General features: G+C 40.8%; 1 protein-coding gene across 1 annotated transcript; it reads right to left on the reverse strand.

The window, feature by feature from the left end:
• Window positions 1-533: 533 nt before the first annotated feature.
• LOC116867486 (proteasome maturation protein-like) lies at window positions 534-1,133 on the reverse strand. Its single transcript, XM_032857108.1, has one exon. The coding sequence runs from the start codon at window positions 1,087-1,089 to the stop codon at window positions 664-666; it is 426 nt and encodes a 141-aa protein (XP_032712999.1). The 5' UTR covers window positions 1,090-1,133; the 3' UTR covers window positions 534-663.
• Window positions 1,134-20,519: the final 19,386 nt, after the last annotated feature.

The following is a 20,519-nucleotide window of genomic DNA, read 5'->3' on the forward strand; positions in this document are numbered from 1 at the left end:
CCTTGCAGCCCTGGAATAAATCCCACTTGGTTGTGGTGAATAATCCTTTTAATGTACTGTTGAATCCTATTAGCTAGTATTTTGGTGAGAATTTTTGCATCTGTGTTCATCAAGGATATTGGTCTGTAGTTCTCTTTTTTGATGGGATCCTTTTCTGGTTTGGGATCAAGGTGATGCTGGCCTCATAAAATGAGTTTGGAAGTTTTCCTTCCATTTCTATTTTTTGGAACAGTTTCAGGAGAATAGGAATTTGTTCTTCTTTAAATGTTTGGTAGAATTCCCCCGGGAAGCCGTCTGGCCCTGGGCTTTTGTTTGTTTGGAGATTTTTTTTTTTTTTAAAGATTTTATTTATTTATTTGACAGAGAGAGATCACAAGTAGACAGAGAGGCAGGCAGAGACAGAGAGAGGGAAGCAGGCTCCCTGCTGAGCAGAGAGCCCGATGTGGGGCTCGATCCCAGGACCCTGAGATCATGACCTGAGCCGAAGGCAGCGGCTTAACCCACTGAGCCACCCAGGCGCCCCTGTTTGGAGATTTTTTTTTTTTTTTTTTAGGCAAAAATTCTCATGTGTCAGTATTTTTAATGTTGTGTACATCAAGTTATAGTAAAAAGATGACTATAAACAACATGCAGCCCCTCTATTTTCATGAACAGCACAACAGATTACAATAAACCGAGTTTATATTCCACCATCAAGTGTGATTCTCCCATTAGTTCACTTTGTGACGGGTCATTAAGAATATCTTCAAATCCAATAGTCTCATCATTACCCCTCAAAATATCCAGCGAAAGGTTTGAGCTTGGAAGAAATGGAAGACGCTGAACCTGGTGCACTGCCTTGAATTCCATTTGCAATTTTAGTGGAGCAAACAGACCCTGGATGTTTCTTAGTGTAGAAAAATTCATTTTATCTTGGTTGAGCTGAAAATTTTTTTCTGATAATTCAAGAGGATGACTGGGCAAAAGTTCATTTTTCACACAAGGTAGGCCTTTTCGAAGAAGATCATGACTTTCAAAAGGTCCACTTGCTGAAAGTTCAGTAACTGGAATACTGTCCTTTAACTGAGATCCAAGTCCTCTGGCATTCATCTTCACTTGCTCTGTGAACAGCCTCTCAGCCGCGTTACCGTCAGTCGGCCTGTTTGGAGATTTTTGATGACTGTTTCAATCTCCTTACTGGTTATGGGTCTGTTCAGGCTTTCTATTTCTTCCTGGTTCAGTTGTGGTAGTTTATATGTCTCTAGGAATGCATCCATTTCTTCCAGATTGTCAAATTTGTTGGCGTAGAGTTGCTCATGGTATGTTCTTTTTTTTTTTTTTTTAAAGATTTTTATTTATTTATTTATTTGACAGAGAGAGATCACAAAGCAGGCAGAGAGGCAGGCAGAGAGAGAGGAGGAAGCAGGCTCCCTGCTGAGCAGAGAGCCTGATGCGGGGCTCGATCCCAGGACCCTGAGACCATGACCCGAGCCGAAGGCAGCGGCTTAACCCACTGAGCCACCCAGGCGCCCCTCATGGTATGTTCTTATAATTGTCTGTATTTCTTTGGTGTTCGTTGTGATCTCTCCTCTTTCATTCATGATTTTATTTATTTGGGTCCTTTCTCTTTTCTTTTTGATAAGTCTGGCCAGGGTTTATCAATCTTATTAATTCTTTCAAAGAACCAGCTCCTAGTTTTGTTGATTTGTTCTATTGTTTTTTTGGTTTCTATTTCATTGATTTCTGCTCTGATCTTTATGATTTCTCTTCTGCTGGGTTTAGGGTTTCTTTCTTGTTCTTTCTGCAGCACCTTTAGGTGTAGGGTTAGGTTGTGTACCTGAGACCTTTCTTGTTTCTTGAGGAAGGCTTGTACCGCTATATATTTTCCTCTCAGGACTGCCTTTGTTGTGTCCCACAGATTTTGAACCGTTGTGTTTTCATTATCATTTGTTTCCATGATTTTTTTCAATTCTTCTTTAATTTCCTGGTTGACCCACTCATTCTTTAGAAGGATGCTGTTTAGTCTCCATGTATTTGGGTTCTTTCCACATTTCCTCTTGTGATTGAGTTCTAGCTTCAGAGCATTGTGGTCTGAAAATATGCAGGGAATGATCCCAATCTTTTGATACCGGTTGAGACCTGATTTAGGACCGAGGATGTGATCTATTCTGGAGAATGTTCCATGTACACTAGAGAAGAATGTGTATTCTGTTGCTTTGGGATGAAATGTTCTGAATATATCTGTGATGTCCATCTGGTCCAGTGTGTCATTTAAGGCCTTTATTTCCTTGTTGATCTTTTGCTTGGATGATCTGTCCATTCCAGTGAGGGGAGTGTTAAAGTCCCATACTATTATTGTATTATTGTTGATGTGTTTCTTTGATTTTGTTATTAATTGGTTTATATAGTTGGCTGCTCCCGCGTTAGGGGCATAGATATTTAGAATTGTTAGATCTTCTTGTTGGACAGATCCTTTGAGTATGATATAGTGTCCTTCCTCATCTCTTATTAGAGTCTTTGGCTTAAAAATCTAATTGATCTGATATAAGGATTGCCACTCCTGCTTTCTTCTGATGTCCATTAGCATGGTAAATTCTTTTCCACCCCCTCACTTTGAATCTGGAGGTGTCTTCGGATTTAAGATGAGTTTCTTTTAGGCAACATATAGATGGGTTTTGTTTTTTTATCCATTCTGATACCCTGTGTCTTTTGATTGGGGCATTTAGCCCATTAACAGTCAGGGTCACTATTGAGAGATATGAATTTAGTGCCATTGTATTGCCCGTAAGGTGACTTTTATTGTATATTGTCTCTGTTCCTTTCTGATCTACTACTTTTAGGGTCTCTCTTTGCTTAGAGGACCCCTTTCAATATTTCCTGTAGAGTTGGTTTGGTGCTTGCAAATTCTTTCAGTTTTTGTTTGTCCTGGAAGCTTTTGATCTCTCCTTCTATTTTCAGTGATAGCCTAGCTGGATATAGTATTCTTGGCTGCATGTTTTTCTCATTTAGTACTCTGAATATATCATGCCAGCTCTTTCTGGCCTGCCGGGTCTCTGTGGATAAGTCTGCTGCCAATCTAATATTTTTGCCATTGTATGTTACAGACTTCTTTTCCCGAGCTGCTTTCAGGATTTTCTCTTTGTCACTAAGACTTGTAAATTTGACTATTAGGTGACGGGGTGTGGACCTATTCTTATTGATTTTGAGGGGGGTTCTCTGAACCTCCTGGATTTTGATGCTTGTTCCCTTTGCCATATTGGGGAAATTCTCTCCAATAATTCTCTCCAATATACCTTCTGTTCCCCTCTCTGTTTCCTCTTCTTCTGGAATCCCAATTATTCTAATGTTGTTTCGTCTTATGGTGTCACTTATCTCTCAAATTCTCCCCTCGTGGTCCAGTAGCTGTTTGTCCCTCTTTTGCTCAGCTTCTTTATTCTCTGTCATTTGGTCTTCTATATCGCTAATTCTCTCTTCTGCCTCATTTATCCTAGCAGTGAGAGCCTCCATTTTTGATTGCACCTCAGTAATAGCTTTTTTTATTTCAACTTGGTTAGATTTTAGTTCTTTTATTTCTCCAGAAAGGGCTTTTATATCTCCCGAGAGGGTTTCTCTAATATCTTCCATGCCTTTTTCGAGCCCGGCTAGAACCTTAAGAATCGTCATTCTGAACTCTAGATCCGACATATTACCAATGTCTGTATTGATTAGGTCCCTAGCCTTTGGTACTGCCTCTTGTTCTTTTTTTTGTGGTGAATTTTTCCGCCTTGTCATCTTGTCCAGATAAGAGTATATGAAGGAGCAAGTAAAATACTAAAAGGGTGGCAACAACCCCAGGAAAATATGCTTTAACCAAATCAGAAGAGATCCCAAATTGTGAGGGAGGATAAAGGGGTTAAAAAGAGGTTCAGAAAGAATAAAAGAAAAAAAGAAAAGAAAAGAAACAATTAAAAAAAGAAAACGAATAAAGAAAAAAGAAAAAAAGAAAAAATATATATATATATTAGATAAACTAGTTTAAAAAACGTTAAAAAAGAAAAGGGTAAAAGTTAAAAAAATAGCAGAAGACGAGAAAAAAAATTGAAAAAGAAAAAAAAATTAAATTAACTGCAAGGCTAAAGAATTATGGGGAGAAAGCCAGGAGTTCCGTGCTTTGCTTTCTCCTCCTCTGGAATTCCGCTGCTCTCCTTGGTATTGAAATTGCACTCCTTGGTAGGTGAACTTGGTCCTGGCTGGATTTCTTGTTGTTCTTCTGAGGGAGGGGCCTGTTGTAGTGATTCTCAGGTGTCTTTGCCCCAGGAGGAATTGCACTGCCCTTATCAGGGGCCGGGCTGAGTAATCCACTCGGGTTTGCTTTCGGGAGCTTTTGTTCCCTGAGCGCTTTCCGTAGAGTTCTGGAGGACGGGAATGAAGATGGCGGCCTCCCAGTCTCTGTCCGCAGGAGCCGAGAGCCCAGGGCCCCACTCCTCAGTGTGCCCTCAGAGAACAGCGCCCAATTACTCCCGTCTGCCTGGCCTCTGACTGCGCTCCGAGCTGACCGAGCCTGCGACCGGTTCAAGGTAACCCCGAGCTGAGAGTCACTCCTCGGCTCTGTCTCTGTAGCCGGCTTCCCCGTTCTAATACCTGTAAGCTCTGCGACACTCAGACACCCCCGATCCTTCTGTGACCCTGCGGGACCTGAGGCCACACTGACCCCACGTGGGCTTCTCCCCAGTTAAGCCTCTGGAGCGATGTCCCTCAGCGGAACAGACTTTTAAAAGTCCTGATTTTGTGCTCCGTTGCTCCGCCGCTTGCCGGGAGGCGGTCCCTCCCCCCGCGGTCTATCTTCCCGTCGCTTTGGATTCACTTCTCTGCCAGTCCTACCTTTCAGAAAGTGGTTGATTTTCTGTTTCTAGAATTGCTGTTCTTCTCTTCGATCTCCCGTTGGATTTGTAGGTGTTTGCAATCTTTAGATAAGCTATCTAGCTGATCTCCCGCTACCTGAAGTTGTCTCAGCCTGCTACTTCTCTGCCATCTTGACTCCCCCCCCCAGTCTCTTTTTTTCATGCCTTTGCTTATGCTACTCCCTCCTTGCGGAATCCTTTCCTAGCATTCTTCCTGTTGGAGTTCTTCCCATTTTTTTTTTTTAAGATTTTATTTATTTATTTGAGAGAGAGACACACAGCAATAGGGGGAATACAAGCAGAGGGAGTGGGAGAGGGAGAAGCAGGAAGCCGGCTGCAGGGCTGGATCCCAGGATCCTGGGATCATGACCTGAGCCAAAGGCAGAAGCCCAATGACTGAGCCACCCAGGCACCCCAGGTATTTCATATCTTATCACTGGGAGTTAATGTTTCCTCTCTTATTTTCCCATTAATTTCATTGTTGTGAAAGCATGGCATGGTACTGCTACACTTACTTTATCTTGTATTAAAATTAAGAGTGATTTAAGTGAACATCTGTTTTCTTAGACTCTGGGCTCCTGAGCCAGTATCAAATTTTTTATTAATTTTATTCATCAATAATGATCAGGGCTAGCCACTGTTTTAAGTGCCCTCATGAAGCTTCTAGTCAATCAGGAAAGCCAGACATTAACAAATAATTATAAACGTGTTGAATATTGTAATGGAGTAATGCAGGTTTCTACAGGAGTGTACACTATCGGGACGTAATTTAGTCTGGGGAATTAGAAAATTCTTCCTGGAAGTAACATTTAAATTGAACTCTAATGCATCGTGGGAGGTAGCTAGGTGAAAGTGGGAGGGGAATTGAAGAAGAGGATGGGAACAGTAATAAATCTAGGACTTCAAAAATAATGATGTTCTAAGTACTGTAAACAGTCAGGGTTGTGGGGATGTAAAGAGTGAGGGAGCATATAACACGATGAGAAGCTGTAGGAACAGGCAGAGGCTGGGTGATACAATATTAAGAAGTTATGATTTTATCCTGAGGACAGTAGGAAGTCATTGGAGGTATTCATAAGTGGGGTGAGTGATGTGAAAATGGGGTTCAGGAATGAATGGTCAATAAAGACTTCTTGAGACATCTCCAGTGCAAAACTGTGGTTATTATTAAGTACAGGTATAGGACCCCTGGGCAGAAAGAGCTGCACTGGGGTTATGAGGAGTGGCTGATGATATACTTTCCAATAGGGAGAGGGTTGGGGATAGTTTAAGTCTCTAAGGAATTTTGGAAGCAAGGTTTCCAGGACCTTGAGGGGTTAGATGTTGTCAGGAAAATGTCCTTCACTACTGTCAAGTAAGACCTTAGTCAGGAGACCCTTCAGATGTATATTAGTGGGCCATATGCTTGGAGGATGATTGCTAACATATATCTTGGGGGAAGGGAGAGGCAGAGATAAAAGAACTTTCTTTTTTTTTATTTATTTATCAGAGAGCGAGAGCGAGACACAGAGGGAGAGAGAGAGTAAGCAAGCACAAGAAGGGGGAGCGGCAGGCAGAGGAAGAAGCAGGCTCCCCATTGATCAAGGAGCCCAATGCTGGACTTAATCCCAGGACCCTCGGATTATGACCTGAGCCAAAGGGAGACATTTAACTGACTGAGCCACCCAGAAACCCCAAATTAAAAGAAGTTTCCAAAGGAATTTTTATTTTTGTTTAAGATTTTATTTTTGTTTATTTGATAGACAGAGATCACAAGTAGGCAGAGAGGCAGAGAGAGGGGAAAGCAGGCTCCCTGCTGAGCAGAGAGCCCGATGCGGGGCTTGATCGATCCAGGACCCCGGGATCACAACCTGAGCTGAAGGCAGACGTTTAATCTGAGCCACCCAGGCGCCCCTCCAAAGGAATTTTTATATGTTAAAGTAGACTTACCATAAAAGAAAGAAAGAAAGAAAGAAAGAAAGAAAGAAAGAAAGAAAGAAAGAAAGAAAGAAAGAAAGACTTAATAATAAATAATAAATAAAGGATCCTGGAAGTGGGGCTAATGTTAAGCTAAGTTTGCCTTTTCCCCTTAACGATGTATTAACTTTGAGGCAGTTGACTTCCCAGAGGAAGGTCACTCTGCCTGTCTCAAGGACTTGGTCATTGTAAGGACCTATTTAGCCAGAGCGACTCCATCGTGGGTAAATAGCCACTTTGTTGTTTGGGCAGTAAACTTAAATTGACTCTCCCCCAAGAGAAACTTACTTAGAAACAAGTCCAGGAAACCAGTAAAATGTAGTCGGCTAGTTCCTGATAATAGACCCCAGAATACAAGGACGAGTCAGGCCAGAGGGAGACATCTAATCAGTACGAAGTACTGTTTGTAACAGTGAGAAGGTCTTGCCCAAACCTAAATGACTCCATCTTGGGAAGGACGACGATCTTATTATTCACACTGAATATGTTAACTGACTAAGCCTTCCCAGAAAGTACTGTTTGTAACTGTCCTAGTACGGAGTAATCTTGAATAACATGTCACCAGACCGGATGAAACGAGCCAATCAACAAGAGACACACAAACCCGGTGGGTTGAGATACCAAGATACGGGTTGCAGTTTCATCCAATAAAAGGTAGCCTGTAAGATTGGGAGGGGTCGCTCTCTTCAGAGGCGGCCCTGACCAGTCAGTCAGTCGATTCTTGAGCCTGTAAGCTGGGGGTGGTTGCTCTCTTCAGAGACGGCCCTGGCTGGTCAGTCTGACTTCTAATGCTTGGCATAGAATAGAGCTTTGCATAACTTTAACTTTGTTTCAATCTGATTTCTAATACTTACCATAAAATAAAGCTTTAAATAACTTTCACTTTGTCTCAGTCTCGTTTCGTTTAGTAATGGACCTAACAGTTATGGGCTGTGAGTTGTAAGGACATTTATTTTTTTTTCTTTTGTCCTCCACATCAATGAGGAGGTCAGAATTGTGTTTTTTAAACAGCACTTTAGCTGCAATATGAAGAATAGATTGGAAACACAAGAGTAGATTTGGTAAGGCCCCTCCCCCTTTCTTCTTTTTCTGGAGTGGGGTTTGGCTTTGTTTGTATGTTTGTGATAATCCAGGCAAGAAACAAGGGTGATTTAGATCAAAGACCCTTGGATCTTTGGATCCCCTAGCAGGTTGAGTGCAAGTGTTAATCCAGTATAGTTAATAAATGTTCTTTGTACTGGAGTTAATTGATTCATCTCATGTAAACTACAAGACACTACAAGGAAGTGTCAGGAAAACCTATTATTTTTTTTTAAAGATTTTATTTATTTGTCAGAGAAAGAGAGAGAGAGACTGCGAGTGCAGGGAGGGGCAGAGGGAGAAACAGGCTCTGCACTGAGCAAGGAGCCTGATGTGGGACTTGATCGCAGGATCATGACCTGAGCCGAAGGCAAATGTTTAACCGACTGAGCCAGAACCAGGTATTCCAGGAAAACATCTTAAACAATTGGACATTCTTCTCTAGGCAACCCTCTGAGGTCTGTTTGTCCAGATGCTGCTGGGTTCAGAGCAAACCATTCCTTCTCAGGAGACTCCTGAAGATTCTGTTTCAGGAAGAAAATGTAGCTTAAACTACTGCCAGCCCCATTTTACAGGAAACTTCCTGTAAGGTCACTTGTTAAGTATTGGTGGAAATGACATTCCTTTCTACTTTGGCAAAAGGAAGCTCATACTCTCTCATTAGCTGGCTTTGGTTGCTAATGTTTCAAAATATGCAAGTAAAATATCTCCCTTAGCTTACTGCATAAAAAACAACAGCCTATGCTTTTCATCTTTTGTGAGGTCAGCAAATCAGTCCAGGTGTGATATTTGGTATTACTGTGTCAGACTGTTGTTTATGTTTAGAATTTTTTTTTTTTAGATTTCAAGATAACCATTTATCATTCAGAAGGGAAGTGCCTGTGGGTATGTATATGTGTGATTCAAGAAGATGAGTCAAAGATGATTTATTTGTCACATTTTCACCTTGAAATGAACATAATTATACTAGAAAATATTTTAAAATATTTTTTTAAAAAGAAAATAACAGGGGCGCCTGGGTGACTCAGTGGGTTAAAACCTCTGCCTTCGGCTCAGGTCATGATCTCAGGGTCCTGTGATCGGACCCTGCATCAGGCTCTCTGCTCGGCGGGGAGCCTGCCTCCCCCTCTCTCTCTGCCTGCCTCTCTGCCTGCTTGTGATCTCTGTCTGTCAAATAAATAAAATCTTAAAAAAAAAAAAAAAGAAAGAAAGAAAATAACAGATGAGCAGATAGCAGAGGGTAGCAGCCATTTATGTAAGGCATAATTATTCCAGGGCATCTGGGAAATAGCTGTATCTATATCTATCTATCTATCTAGACAGAGATAAGGATACCAAATAGATACATTAAAATATAATCACCTTTTAACTAATTATCTTTTCATAGTGACGAAGCCAATGAAATTGATACTGCTTCCTTCAAACCCAGTGTTCTTATCTGTAGAGATAATGATACCTACTTCATGAAGTTGTGAGGATTGAAAAAAATCATTTGTTATATAAAAAATAAGTGCATAAAATATTCAAGTAATGAAATCATATATGAAGATCCTGCTATGATGCTCTGCATAATTAGTCTTTTCTACTCAACCTGAAAGATTTAATATCATTAAGAATGATTACATTATGGATTGGATTAAGGGAAATTTTTATACAATTTTTTCCAGCTTTATTGTTCTATGATTAACATACAAGATCATTTAACTTTAAGGAATGCAACATATTGATTTGATATACTTACATATTGGGGTGTGTGACTGGCTCAGTCAGCGGAGTGTGTGACCCTTGATCTCGGGGTTGTGAGTTCAAGCCCCACATTGGGTGTAGAGATTGCTTAAAAATGAAATCTTTAAAAGAAAACAAAAACAAAAACAAAAACAAAAAACCACAAGGGCGCCTGGGTGTCATAGTTGCTTAAGCATCTGACTCTTGGTTTCTGCTCAGGTCATGATCTCAGGGTCATCAGATTAAGCCTAGTGTCAGGCTCTGAGCTCACGAAAAGGGTCTGCTAAAGTTTCTCTCTCCCTCTTCCTCTGCCCCTCCCAGCACTCTCTCTCTCTCTCAAATAAATAAATAAATCTTAAAATTAAAAAAAGCACACACATAGATGATATACTTACATATTGCAAAATGATTATTCCACAGCCCTAGCCAACGGTGCCATCCTGTCACATAATTACCATTTCTTTTTTCTGTTGAGAACATTTAGAACCCACTGTCTTAGAACTTCAAGGCATATAACACAGAATTGTTAACTTATAATCACCATGCTCCAAACGGGATCCCCAGAACTCACTCATCTTAAAACTGGAAGTTTGTACACTTTGACCTAGAGAAAATTTTAAGGTAGTTGCAATTTGTCTTTCATTCAGTCCTCTGCTCCTTTCCTGTGCTAATCTCTGCTTCCTTCTCTTCCATATTCGCATTTGTGGTATTCTCATGATGATTTCTGATTGCTTATTATTTCCCTTTCTACAGCCCATGCAGACCTAACCTCTCCCAAAGTATTTCATGATATATTCCAAAATGAGTTATCTTTTTCCCTAACCCTATTTAAACTCACAATTTCTTCTTGAGCCTGACTTTAGCTAGATGTTAGGAAGGAAGTACTCTTACTAAACTAATTTGAATCAAAGCATTTGGTTGATTTAATCTTTATGGGTATATTTATATTTGAGAAGAGAACAGTCATTAATCCAGGTTGCGTTGCAGTAGAGTTTTAAGCTCTGTAAAAGAGATATTTTTTAGCTCAGGCAACAATTTACCTCCTAGTAGTTCTTAATCTTAGCTGTCTATTGGAATTATTGGTCTGGGGTGGAAACCAGGTATATTGGAATTTTTAAGGCATCCCACGTAGATTTTAGTGTGTAGCTAGGTTTGAGAACCACAGGGTTAGAATGACTGTCTTGATTTAGTTTTCAATACTAAAAATTTCCGTTTTTCTGTTACATAAGTCACATACACATTAATTGCTGTATCTGGTAAAAGAAGGTTGGGAAAAAATTAATGGAAAGGTAATAGAAAAATAACTATAATTTAAATGTCACCAAATACAGCTCTACATTTTACTAATGAGGAAACAGGTTCAAGTGTTAATAGCTAGCTAGAGATGGAGTCGGGACAATGGGATATTTTAAAATATTCCAAGTATTTTTTTTACTTTAAACATTTAGTCTATGTATTAGTGAACGAAACTTATTTCAAAATAAGATTAATTTAGGGGCGCCTGGGTGGCTCAGTGGGTTAAAGCCTCTGCCTTCGGCTCAGGTCATGATCCCAGGGTCCTGGGATCGAGCCCCCGCATTGGGCTCTCTGCTCAGCAGGGAGCCTGCTTCCTCCTCTCTCTGCCTGCCTCTCTGCCTACTTGTGATCTCTGTCTGTCTAATAAATAAATAAAATCTTAAAAAAAAAATAAGATTAATTTATGCAAATAACAAAAATTTAAACAATGCACAAAGATGTAAAATGCAAAGCAGATCTCCAACCACATTCCAATTTGTACTTTTGTTTTTTAAGATTTTATTTATTTATTTGACAGAGAGAGACACAGCAAGAGAGGGAACACAAGCAAGGGGAGTGGGAGAAGCAGGCTTTCAGCTGCGCAGGGAGCCTGATGTAGGGGTGTGTGTGTGTGTGTGTGTGTGTGTGTGTGTGTGTGTTTGTGAGATTCCAGGACCATGACCTGAGCCAAAGGCAGATAACAACTGAGCCACCCAGGCTCCCCACACTTTTTTTTTTTTTTTTTTTTAAGTAGACTCCACCCTCGCGTGGAGCCCAACGCGGAGCTTAAACTCATGACGCTGAGATTAAGACCTGAGCTGAGATCTAGATTCAGACACTTAACCAACTGAGTCATTCAGGCGCCCCCCAGTATGCACCTTGAAAGGGTACTTTTCAAAAAAAAAATTTCTGCCACAAAGAGTAAAATTATTGTCTTCCACAAGGCGGCAGTATTGCTTACTGTTCAACAATCTCCCCACCGCCCAGCCCTTTATTGTCCAGGATGGGTTATGAAGACTCCAGTCCTCCCAGAGACAGTCAGTCCCTGATACCGAAATGTCAGGTCAAAAGCCAGATTACTAATTCATTAGGAAAACCAGAAGTGAGCAAAGAACTGCACAAGGCAGAACTGTTAATGTGTGGAGAAACAGTGGGAATAAATTAGGCACTGAGACAGCCAACCAAAGGGCAGAGCAAGGTCCTGCTTGGAAAACCTATCAACTGCCTACCTCTGTGGAGGCATTGGAAGGGCTGTTGGTCCAGTTTTGTGAAAATGTGCATCTGACTCTATTGTGCACGAAATATTCCCTTTAAGACAAAGCGGTCAGAGGTTGTAGGACCCAGTCAAGACTTCTGTGGTATCCCGAATGGCCCTAGGAGTCTCTGGGCTACTAGAAAAAGGCCTGGATCATTTGACAGTACCCTTCCACAAAGAGATTTGGGGAGATCACGTTTGGGTTTCTCAAACCTTGTAGAATTCCAGCCAGGAGCAGGTGATAAAGAGCACAGGTGTTTCAGTTTTCATTGTTAAATTCTGGAGACATATTTGAGAATTATTTTTAGACCTTCTGTGTGATTATGTATCTCCTAGAGTAAAAAGTTTGTCACTGGTGATATCTTTGGGATCTTGACATTTAGGAATACGCTTTTCTATTACCTAGGAGGAGACAGAACTGAAGAAAGTCATACAATGCTCACATTTCAGGAAGAAAAACACCTTTTAACCTCCTCCAAGCTTTGAAATCAGTGCAGCAGGAATGGGGCAAAGGCAAGGAAGGGGCTATGAGATAAAAGGTGTATAGGAATGCCATATCACTAACAGAGAAGCTCTGTCCCCAAAGTGAATCCAAGTAAATGAAAGAGAAAGACGTATTTGGGAAGCACATTATGGAATTTGCAGGATAAACCTCTGATAACTATGAATCTATAGTGATCTGTTCGGGATTCCTTCAGTGTTAAAAGGTTTGTTGAGCAACATAGAACATAGAGCAAGGACCAAGAACCCAATTTTTATTTTTCCAATCAAAGTGCTTTCTGAGATCTTCCAAGCTCTTAGACCAACATGTAGTTCAAAAAGTCTTTTGAGGGGCACCTGGGTGGCTCAGTGGGTTAAACCTCTGCCTTTGGCTCAGGTCATGATTTCAGGGTCCTGGAATTGAGCCCTACATCAGGCTCTCTGCTCAGTGGGGAGCCTGATTCGCTCTTTCTCTCTCTGCCTGCCTCTCTGCCTACTTGTGATCTCTCGCTCTCTGTTAAATATATAAAATCTTTAAAAAACAAAAAACAAAAAGTCTTTTGATAAGCCATGACCTAGGAGCTGGTGTGACTTTTGTCAACCAATGAGAGTTGGTGTGCCTAATTGCAATGAGAAACAAGAGAGGCATCATATTAAATACTTTGAATCATAATGTCAAGTCAAGTTAAAATTCTTGCTTTCCACACATGTTATTTCTTTCAGAGCCCCCTAACTATTTCTAAATGGTGTGCCTGGCTTCAAATTTGAAGTTACACATTTTTTTTTTTTTGTACAGTGTATCCAAACTTCATTCTAGATTAGAGCACTTGGCAATGTGTCCAATTATCATGGTTTGTAATGGGAAATCCTGACTTCTGTATTCACCAGTCTTGGAAATCTTACATAGTCCCAAGAGAACTTTTTTGATAAATAAAAGAAATGAGATGTTGACCTGCATTTTCTGTGTTTGAAGCTAAAATAAGTTTTGCACAGGGTATATAATGTAGCCAGCAAATACTCCCAAACCTCGAACTGGAAATATGAAACTTGATCAAAAGCCAATGAGGAAAGCTTGATGTATTCCAAGAGCCTATTATGAGAGTGCACCAAAAGAATTCCTGTTAATAATGTAAGTGGAATGCCATGCCCATTGGTACAAGGTTAGTAGAACCATGAAAGAAAATGGCCAAGAATGCCCACTGAGTTCTCTTAATTTCATCTTCATACGAGTAAAAGAGAGGCATAAAAATCAAGAATGAAGTAGCATTGCCAGTAAAATGCCATGTTGCCCCTTTCCCTGGAGCCAGGTTTACCTTCGTCAGTAAAGAGGTTCTTAGTGATCATTAGGAGCACAAATGTCGCTTTCTCTTTCTCTTTTCTTTTCCTTCCTTCCTCCCTCCCTCCCTCCCATCTTTACTACCTTCCTTCCGTCCTCTCTCTCTCATTCTTTCTCTTTTAAAGATTATATTTATTTGAGAGAGAGAGAGAACAAGCAGGGGGAGGGGCAGAGGATGAGACAGACTCCACACTGAGCAGGGAGCCAGATGCGGGGACCCTGGGATCATGACCTGAGCCAAAGGCAGCCGCTTAACCGACTGAGCCACCCAGATGTCCCTCTGTCTCTTTCTTACTGTCTGAGAAGACTACCTGCTTGGTAGATTGTTCATCAATATCTAGTTTCCCTTCTTGATGGAGGATCACACTTACCAGTCCTACTGAGCGCAGATGTCACCATGTGACTTGCTTTGGCCATTGAAATGTGAGGGTGCTTTAGGGGTTCGCCTGGCCTAAGTTTTAAGAGCCAGAGCATGCTCGGCTATGTTTCCTTTTTCCTCTGCCATAGTTACCAGTGAAATTCCTGATAGAAGGTGCTCTGACAATCAAGCAAACAAGGCTCTTTTGCTGATTTTTTTTTTCTTTTGCTGATTTCTAGTGCACATGCTGCACAAGCAATATGTGAACCTGTGTTGTTTTAAGCCACTGAAATTTTGGATTGTTTGTCACTGCAGCACAATCTAGCCTATCTGGACTGATTGGTTTGTTCAGTCTGTAACATACATTTTTCAATAGGAATAATATCACCCCAAGGGGGCAAAAATTGGTTCTTGGAGGGCAAAGAGCCTTACTTTTTAATGTATAAATTACAGATATATATACTGCACACAACAGGTATACAGTATATCTGTGGTATTAAATTCTAATGGGGGTACAACTGGGGAAAAAAATTTAAAAGTCTCAGTAGGAGGCAATAATGAATTAAAGTTGAGGAACATTGGTCTAAAAGGCAAAAAATAATGGTCAGGTTATCTTCATAAAATCTAATCCAGGGGTCCTCAACTCTGGGGGCACATCTAGATCCCTTGGAGAACCTTCCAAAGACCCTGAATTCAAGTCTGGTTCTCAGCTATTCCAATTTACTTGGTAGAATCCACACTTTGGTATTTTTTTTAAAAGCTCTTAGGAATTCTAATTTGCAAACAGGATTAAGAACCCCTGGATCAGACATTTTCAAAGACAAAGCTGCATTGCTTCCCACAGGGAGAGGTACCACACAAACAACAGAGAAATAACCAGGCACACTGGAAATGGCTGGCGTGGAGTACAACGCCCTCCGATTTCATGTTATTTTATTGTTTTTTTTTAACTCAGTCCTACTTTAGATAGGCTAGTCTGGCCTCACAGCAGATAACAAAAAACTGGATTCATCAAGAATAGACAGCAACATTCAATTTCTATGTTTTATCTTTCCCATTTCATGACATACTGTTTGAATGCACAGGGTCCTTTATGACTCATTTGAAAAACATAAGAAGGGGGGAAAATGGCTGTAGTTATTCCTAGACTAGTACCCAAAGTCAGCATTTTCTGCACAGATGCAATTTGGAAATCATCTCTATCTTCAGCTCCTAAAATTCTAAGTTCTTATGGAGTGGGTTAAAAAAGCTACTTAACGTGGGATCTTCTTTACCCTCTATATCTAGGGAAACTTGAGATGCCAGAGGGAAATTTTCACATAGAGTGTGAAAATTAAAAATTGAGTTTTATTTTTATTTATTTATCTATCTACTTAAAGATAGATAGATTGATTGATTTTACAGAGAGAGACAGTGAGAGAGGGAACACAACAGGGGGAGCTGGAGAGGGAGAAGCAGGCTCCCGCTGAGCAGGGAACCCAAAGTGGGGCTCAGTCTCAGGACCGTGGGATCATGACCTGAGCCAAAGGCAGACACTTAATGACTGAGCCACCCAGGCGCCTCTAGGTTTTTAAAAATTAAGGAGATAAAGCACTTTGTCATTCTTAGCATAGGGGGCTCCTTAGAAAGGAGCCTTGATCTGGGCTAAATGACAGTAGCACAGGATTATCATGGCTGAATTTGGTTATTAGATGGATCATCATTTCTTTCCCGAAATGTTACTTGGAATTGACAATGATATGGCTGTATTTTAATGAAGTGACTCATTTCCAGCTAGGAAGTCAAAATTATAATGTGTTAATTAGCAAGGATATCACTTTATGTTTTCCTTTTATACATCTTCACAGTGGATGGCATTTACATTCGTCTCATTGATTTGGAGGTTTTAATGAAAAGGTGTATCTTGGCTTTCCAGATTTTTTTTAAGACTTTATTTATTTATTTATTTATTAATTTATCAGAGAGAGAGAGCGAGCGGGAGTGCAAGCACAAGCAAGTGGGGGTGGAAGGAGAAGCAGGTTCCTCTGCTGAGCAAGGAGCCTCATACAGGACTCATGACCTGAGCCAAAGGTAGAGGCTTAACCGACCAAGGCATCCATGTTCCCCCTGATGTTATTTTTTAAAAAAGATTTTACTTATTTATTTGAAGGGGGCGGGGGGGAGGAGCAGAGGGAGAGGGACAAGCAGACCCCACACTGAGCTGGGAGCCCAACATGGTGTTTGATCCCATGACCCTGTGTTCATGACCTGAACCAAAACCAGGAGTTGGACGCTTAACTGACTGAGACACCCAGGTGCCCCTCCTAATGTTATTTTCGATAACTGAGAACCTCTCTTGAGCGCAAGGGTGGAGGCATTATTTGTGAAATTTCTTGAAGCATGAAAATAAAATTTCCAGGAAAATCTCCATAAGAAGGAGAGAGTTAGCATCAGTTGTACAACTTGACAAACGCTCACAACCAGCTTGCCAGCACTTTGTTCATGATTTTGGCAGATGCAAAGATGGGAAAACCAAGTGTCTGAGATTATTAGTAGAGGCAAGGGTGGATTTGAGACGCTGAGATGGATACAGTGTGGATCCAAGAAGGTTTAAGTGCTAACTCATCTCTAGTTCATCACCAGCCAATCCCAAAGAACAACAACAGTGTGCTGTAATGAATCCTTCTCAAAATGCCTATGGACTCACTTACTAAAGGGAACTGAGCAACTCAGGGTCCATGTGATACTGCTCCACTAGTCACAACTGATTGGACAGGGGGTAGACACGTGATCTAAATAGAGCTTAATTACATTCTCCTGCCTTTTTATTTGGAGTTGGGGTACAGAATCTCCAGTTAGTTTGCTTTGAGCACTGAACCAAATAGGTGATGAAGAGCTGGGGCTGGATTGCTGTTTTCTATCAAGTGGATGCTGAAGCAGAGAAAACGAATCTTCAGGGGGAAAAAAAAAAAAATATATATATATATATATACACACACACACACACACACACACACACACACACACATATATATATAAACTGTGCCTAGAGGAGATAAAGATAAGACCTTTAGGTCCTTTCAAGTTCCATGTCAAGTCCCTTGGCACCTGACGTCCCATGTCAGATCTAGCTGTCCTGGCCCCTTTGGTTCCACAAGATACCTCCGTATCTTTTTAATAAGCATCACCCCCCTCGTGCTTGAGCTAATTTAAGTGGGTTTCTGTTCCTTGCAAGCAATTATCCCTGATTAAGACAGTGTTCGTCTTCACAAAGAAGAGCTAAAATCTGTGAAGGACATGGGCCACATTGCCTGCAGATGTGCGGCTTCTTAAAATTTTGCTTGAGTTATCCAGATTAGCCTTCCGGTGGTTGACCTGGCTGTTTGGTACAACAGATGCAGCAGGCTTTGTGAGCAAATGGGTCACAAAGAAAAGCTGAATGGCATGAATCTTCGCCCCAACGGGCACATGTTTTGCCATACAACTTCCAAACAAAAAGGCATAGATATAAACATGCAAAACCTTATGGTTGCATTTTCTTTCTTTAACCTAATTATGCCCTTATAATACAGCTAGACTTAAAGGAGATATGCACAGCAATTTAATGTCTCCATTATGAAAGGGCTTAAAAAAAAGCTAAGATCGAATAATCACCTCTATCAGTTCCATCAGTTTCTAGCCCCCTTTGCTTCTGCTTTAGACCCCTGACACCAATTATGTAAATTTGCTCACGCAGCGCCTGGTTGCTTTGGCATTGTAATTTAAATGTAGGTGACTTATGAAGACAAAAGGAAATGCATTGTCCTTTTCAAAGTTTAGAATTTGAACTGATTCACTGATTGTGTTCCTATCCAATAACCAGGCAGCTGGAGGAACAGCTGGACCAGTTTCTGAACACCAACAAAAAAACCTCAAGTCTGAAGTACAATGGGGTTTTCATCAGAATTTTCTAGTATTGTTTAATAAATACAAAGCACACTTTACTAGTGATTGGCTGCTTTCCTGTTTATATTAGCAAGTGTATTATGAAGACAGAGCCAAATGTATCAGGAGTTCTGATTTGGTGAAAGTAATCAGTCTGGACTTTCCTTATTTTAAGAACTATAATGTCCATTTTGAAGGAGAAACTAAAAACAGCCCCCCACCCCCATTATTCGTTTTAGTTTTGCAAAGGCAATATAACAGTAGTCTTCTGGGACTGCTTCGGTTTAACACCTGGTTTTACTACCTGTGTGATCTTAGTAAGCATTTCAACCTCTCTGTGCTTTAACTTTCTCATTTGTGATGTAGGGATAATAACAGTATGATCCAGTAATTCCACTACTGGGTATTTACTCAAAGGAAACAGAACCACTAATTTGGAAAGACATATGCAGCCCAATGTTTACTGCAGCATTATTTATAGTAGCCAAAATATGGAAGCAACCCAAGTGTCCATCAACAGATGAATAGATAAAGAAGATGAGACAGTGGAATATTACTCAGCCATAAAAAAGAATGAAAGCCTTCCGTTTACAGCAACATGGGTAGAACTAAAGGGTATAATGTAAATAAAATAAGTCAGAGAAAGACAAATACCATACGAATTCCTTCATATATGGAATTTAAAGAAACAAAACAAACAAAAAAAGAAAAAGAAAGACAAAAACGGATTCTTTAGAGATATAGAGAACAAACTGATGGTTGCCAGAAAGGAGATGGTCAGAGAGAAGTGTGAGATGGGTGAAGGAGATTAAGAGTACACTTATTGTGATGAACACTGGGTAGTGTATAGAATTGTTGAATCACTATATTCTACACCCGAGACTAATATAACACTCTATGTTAGTTATATTGGAATTAAAAATAAATAAATAATTTAAAAAATAACAACTACTTCATTGGGTAGTTGTGAGGATTAAGTGAGTTAGCTTATAGAAAGCACTGAGTATAGTGCCTAGCATATAGTGTCATTATCGGTTAGTATGCCCCCAGAAAGAAAAATATTATATTTTTTGAAAGTTCAACCAACAGAACTAATTATTCCAACCAGTGCCATATTCTTTCAAACCCAGTTAGTGACTCAAAAGTAGGGAAATAGATATATGTCTTTTTAACATGCAGAAGGGTAGGTATGGAGAGCTATAGAGTCATGCATGCAAGGACCAACTGCGTTGACCCAGAGTTCAGACTCCTTACTTCCTTGTGAGAATCACATTCTTCCCAGTACGTTGGTTGGATGACTGTATTGTCTTAGGAGAGGGCCAGCATGTGCTAGTTAACTACACATGGACAAGGTACACTGGCTCAGGAGAGGTACAAAGTGGACCCAGCTGCAGGTCTCGGGAGGAAACCCTGCCTCACTGATACATATCAGAAGGATATGGAGATAGGAAAGGGAGGGTGGCTTGGGGAAGCAGAAGAAGGAGGAGTAACTTAAAGTCAATTTTTCTAAGGTAGATAGCACGGTGCTGGGAAATCCAGGAGAAGGAATAGTTAGAGATCTAAACAGTCTGCTATTTGCATAAAGCAGCATCTGGAATGAAGGACTAGTAAGAGCCTACTAGACCTTTTCTCGGGGGGACTGTGATTTTTCAGTGTCTGAAGACTAGGGAGCCAACTAAAGGAACCAGGAAGGAACGCAGAAACCATTGGGGTGCCTGGGTGGCTCAGTCTTTAAGCGTCTGCTTTCGGCTCAGGTCATGATCCCAGAGTCCTGGGATGGAGTCCCACATTAGTCTCCCTGCTCGGCAGGAGGCCTGCTTCTCCCTCTCCCACTCCCCATGTTTGTGTTCCCTCTCTCACGGTCTCTGTCAAATAAATAAATAAAATCTTAAAGAAAGAAAGAAAGAAAGAAACTAGAAACTGGGGAGAATTCTGTGTCAGAGCTACAGTGTGGGTCTGGAACCACAGCAGCAATGGTTAAGTTACACTGGGTGCTGGGATGGTTATAGGGATGGGTTGGGTGGAATCTCGAGCTCCCAAAGGCCCACCTGTATGGATGAGGATAAAAAGGACCGGGAGAGAAGGAGAACAAAACACCAGGGTGTCTATGAGAAAGGCAGTTTCTTAGGCAGTTTCATTTGTCTTCTTTACTATGAGTCACAAGAAGCACCATTTAACTTCTGGGCATTCTCTCAATGAAGGAATGGTGGTCCTTAAGGACGCCTTATGTTAGCCCTAGCTGCATCTCTGAGTGATGGGTAGAAAAAAAAAATAATGACTATATTCCACATA

This window comes from Lontra canadensis, unplaced genomic scaffold (assembly GCF_010015895.1).
Source record: "Lontra canadensis isolate GAN:19392208 unplaced genomic scaffold, GSC_riverotter_1.0 scaffold12, whole genome shotgun sequence".
Lineage (NCBI taxonomy): Eukaryota > Metazoa > Chordata > Mammalia > Carnivora > Mustelidae > Lontra > Lontra canadensis.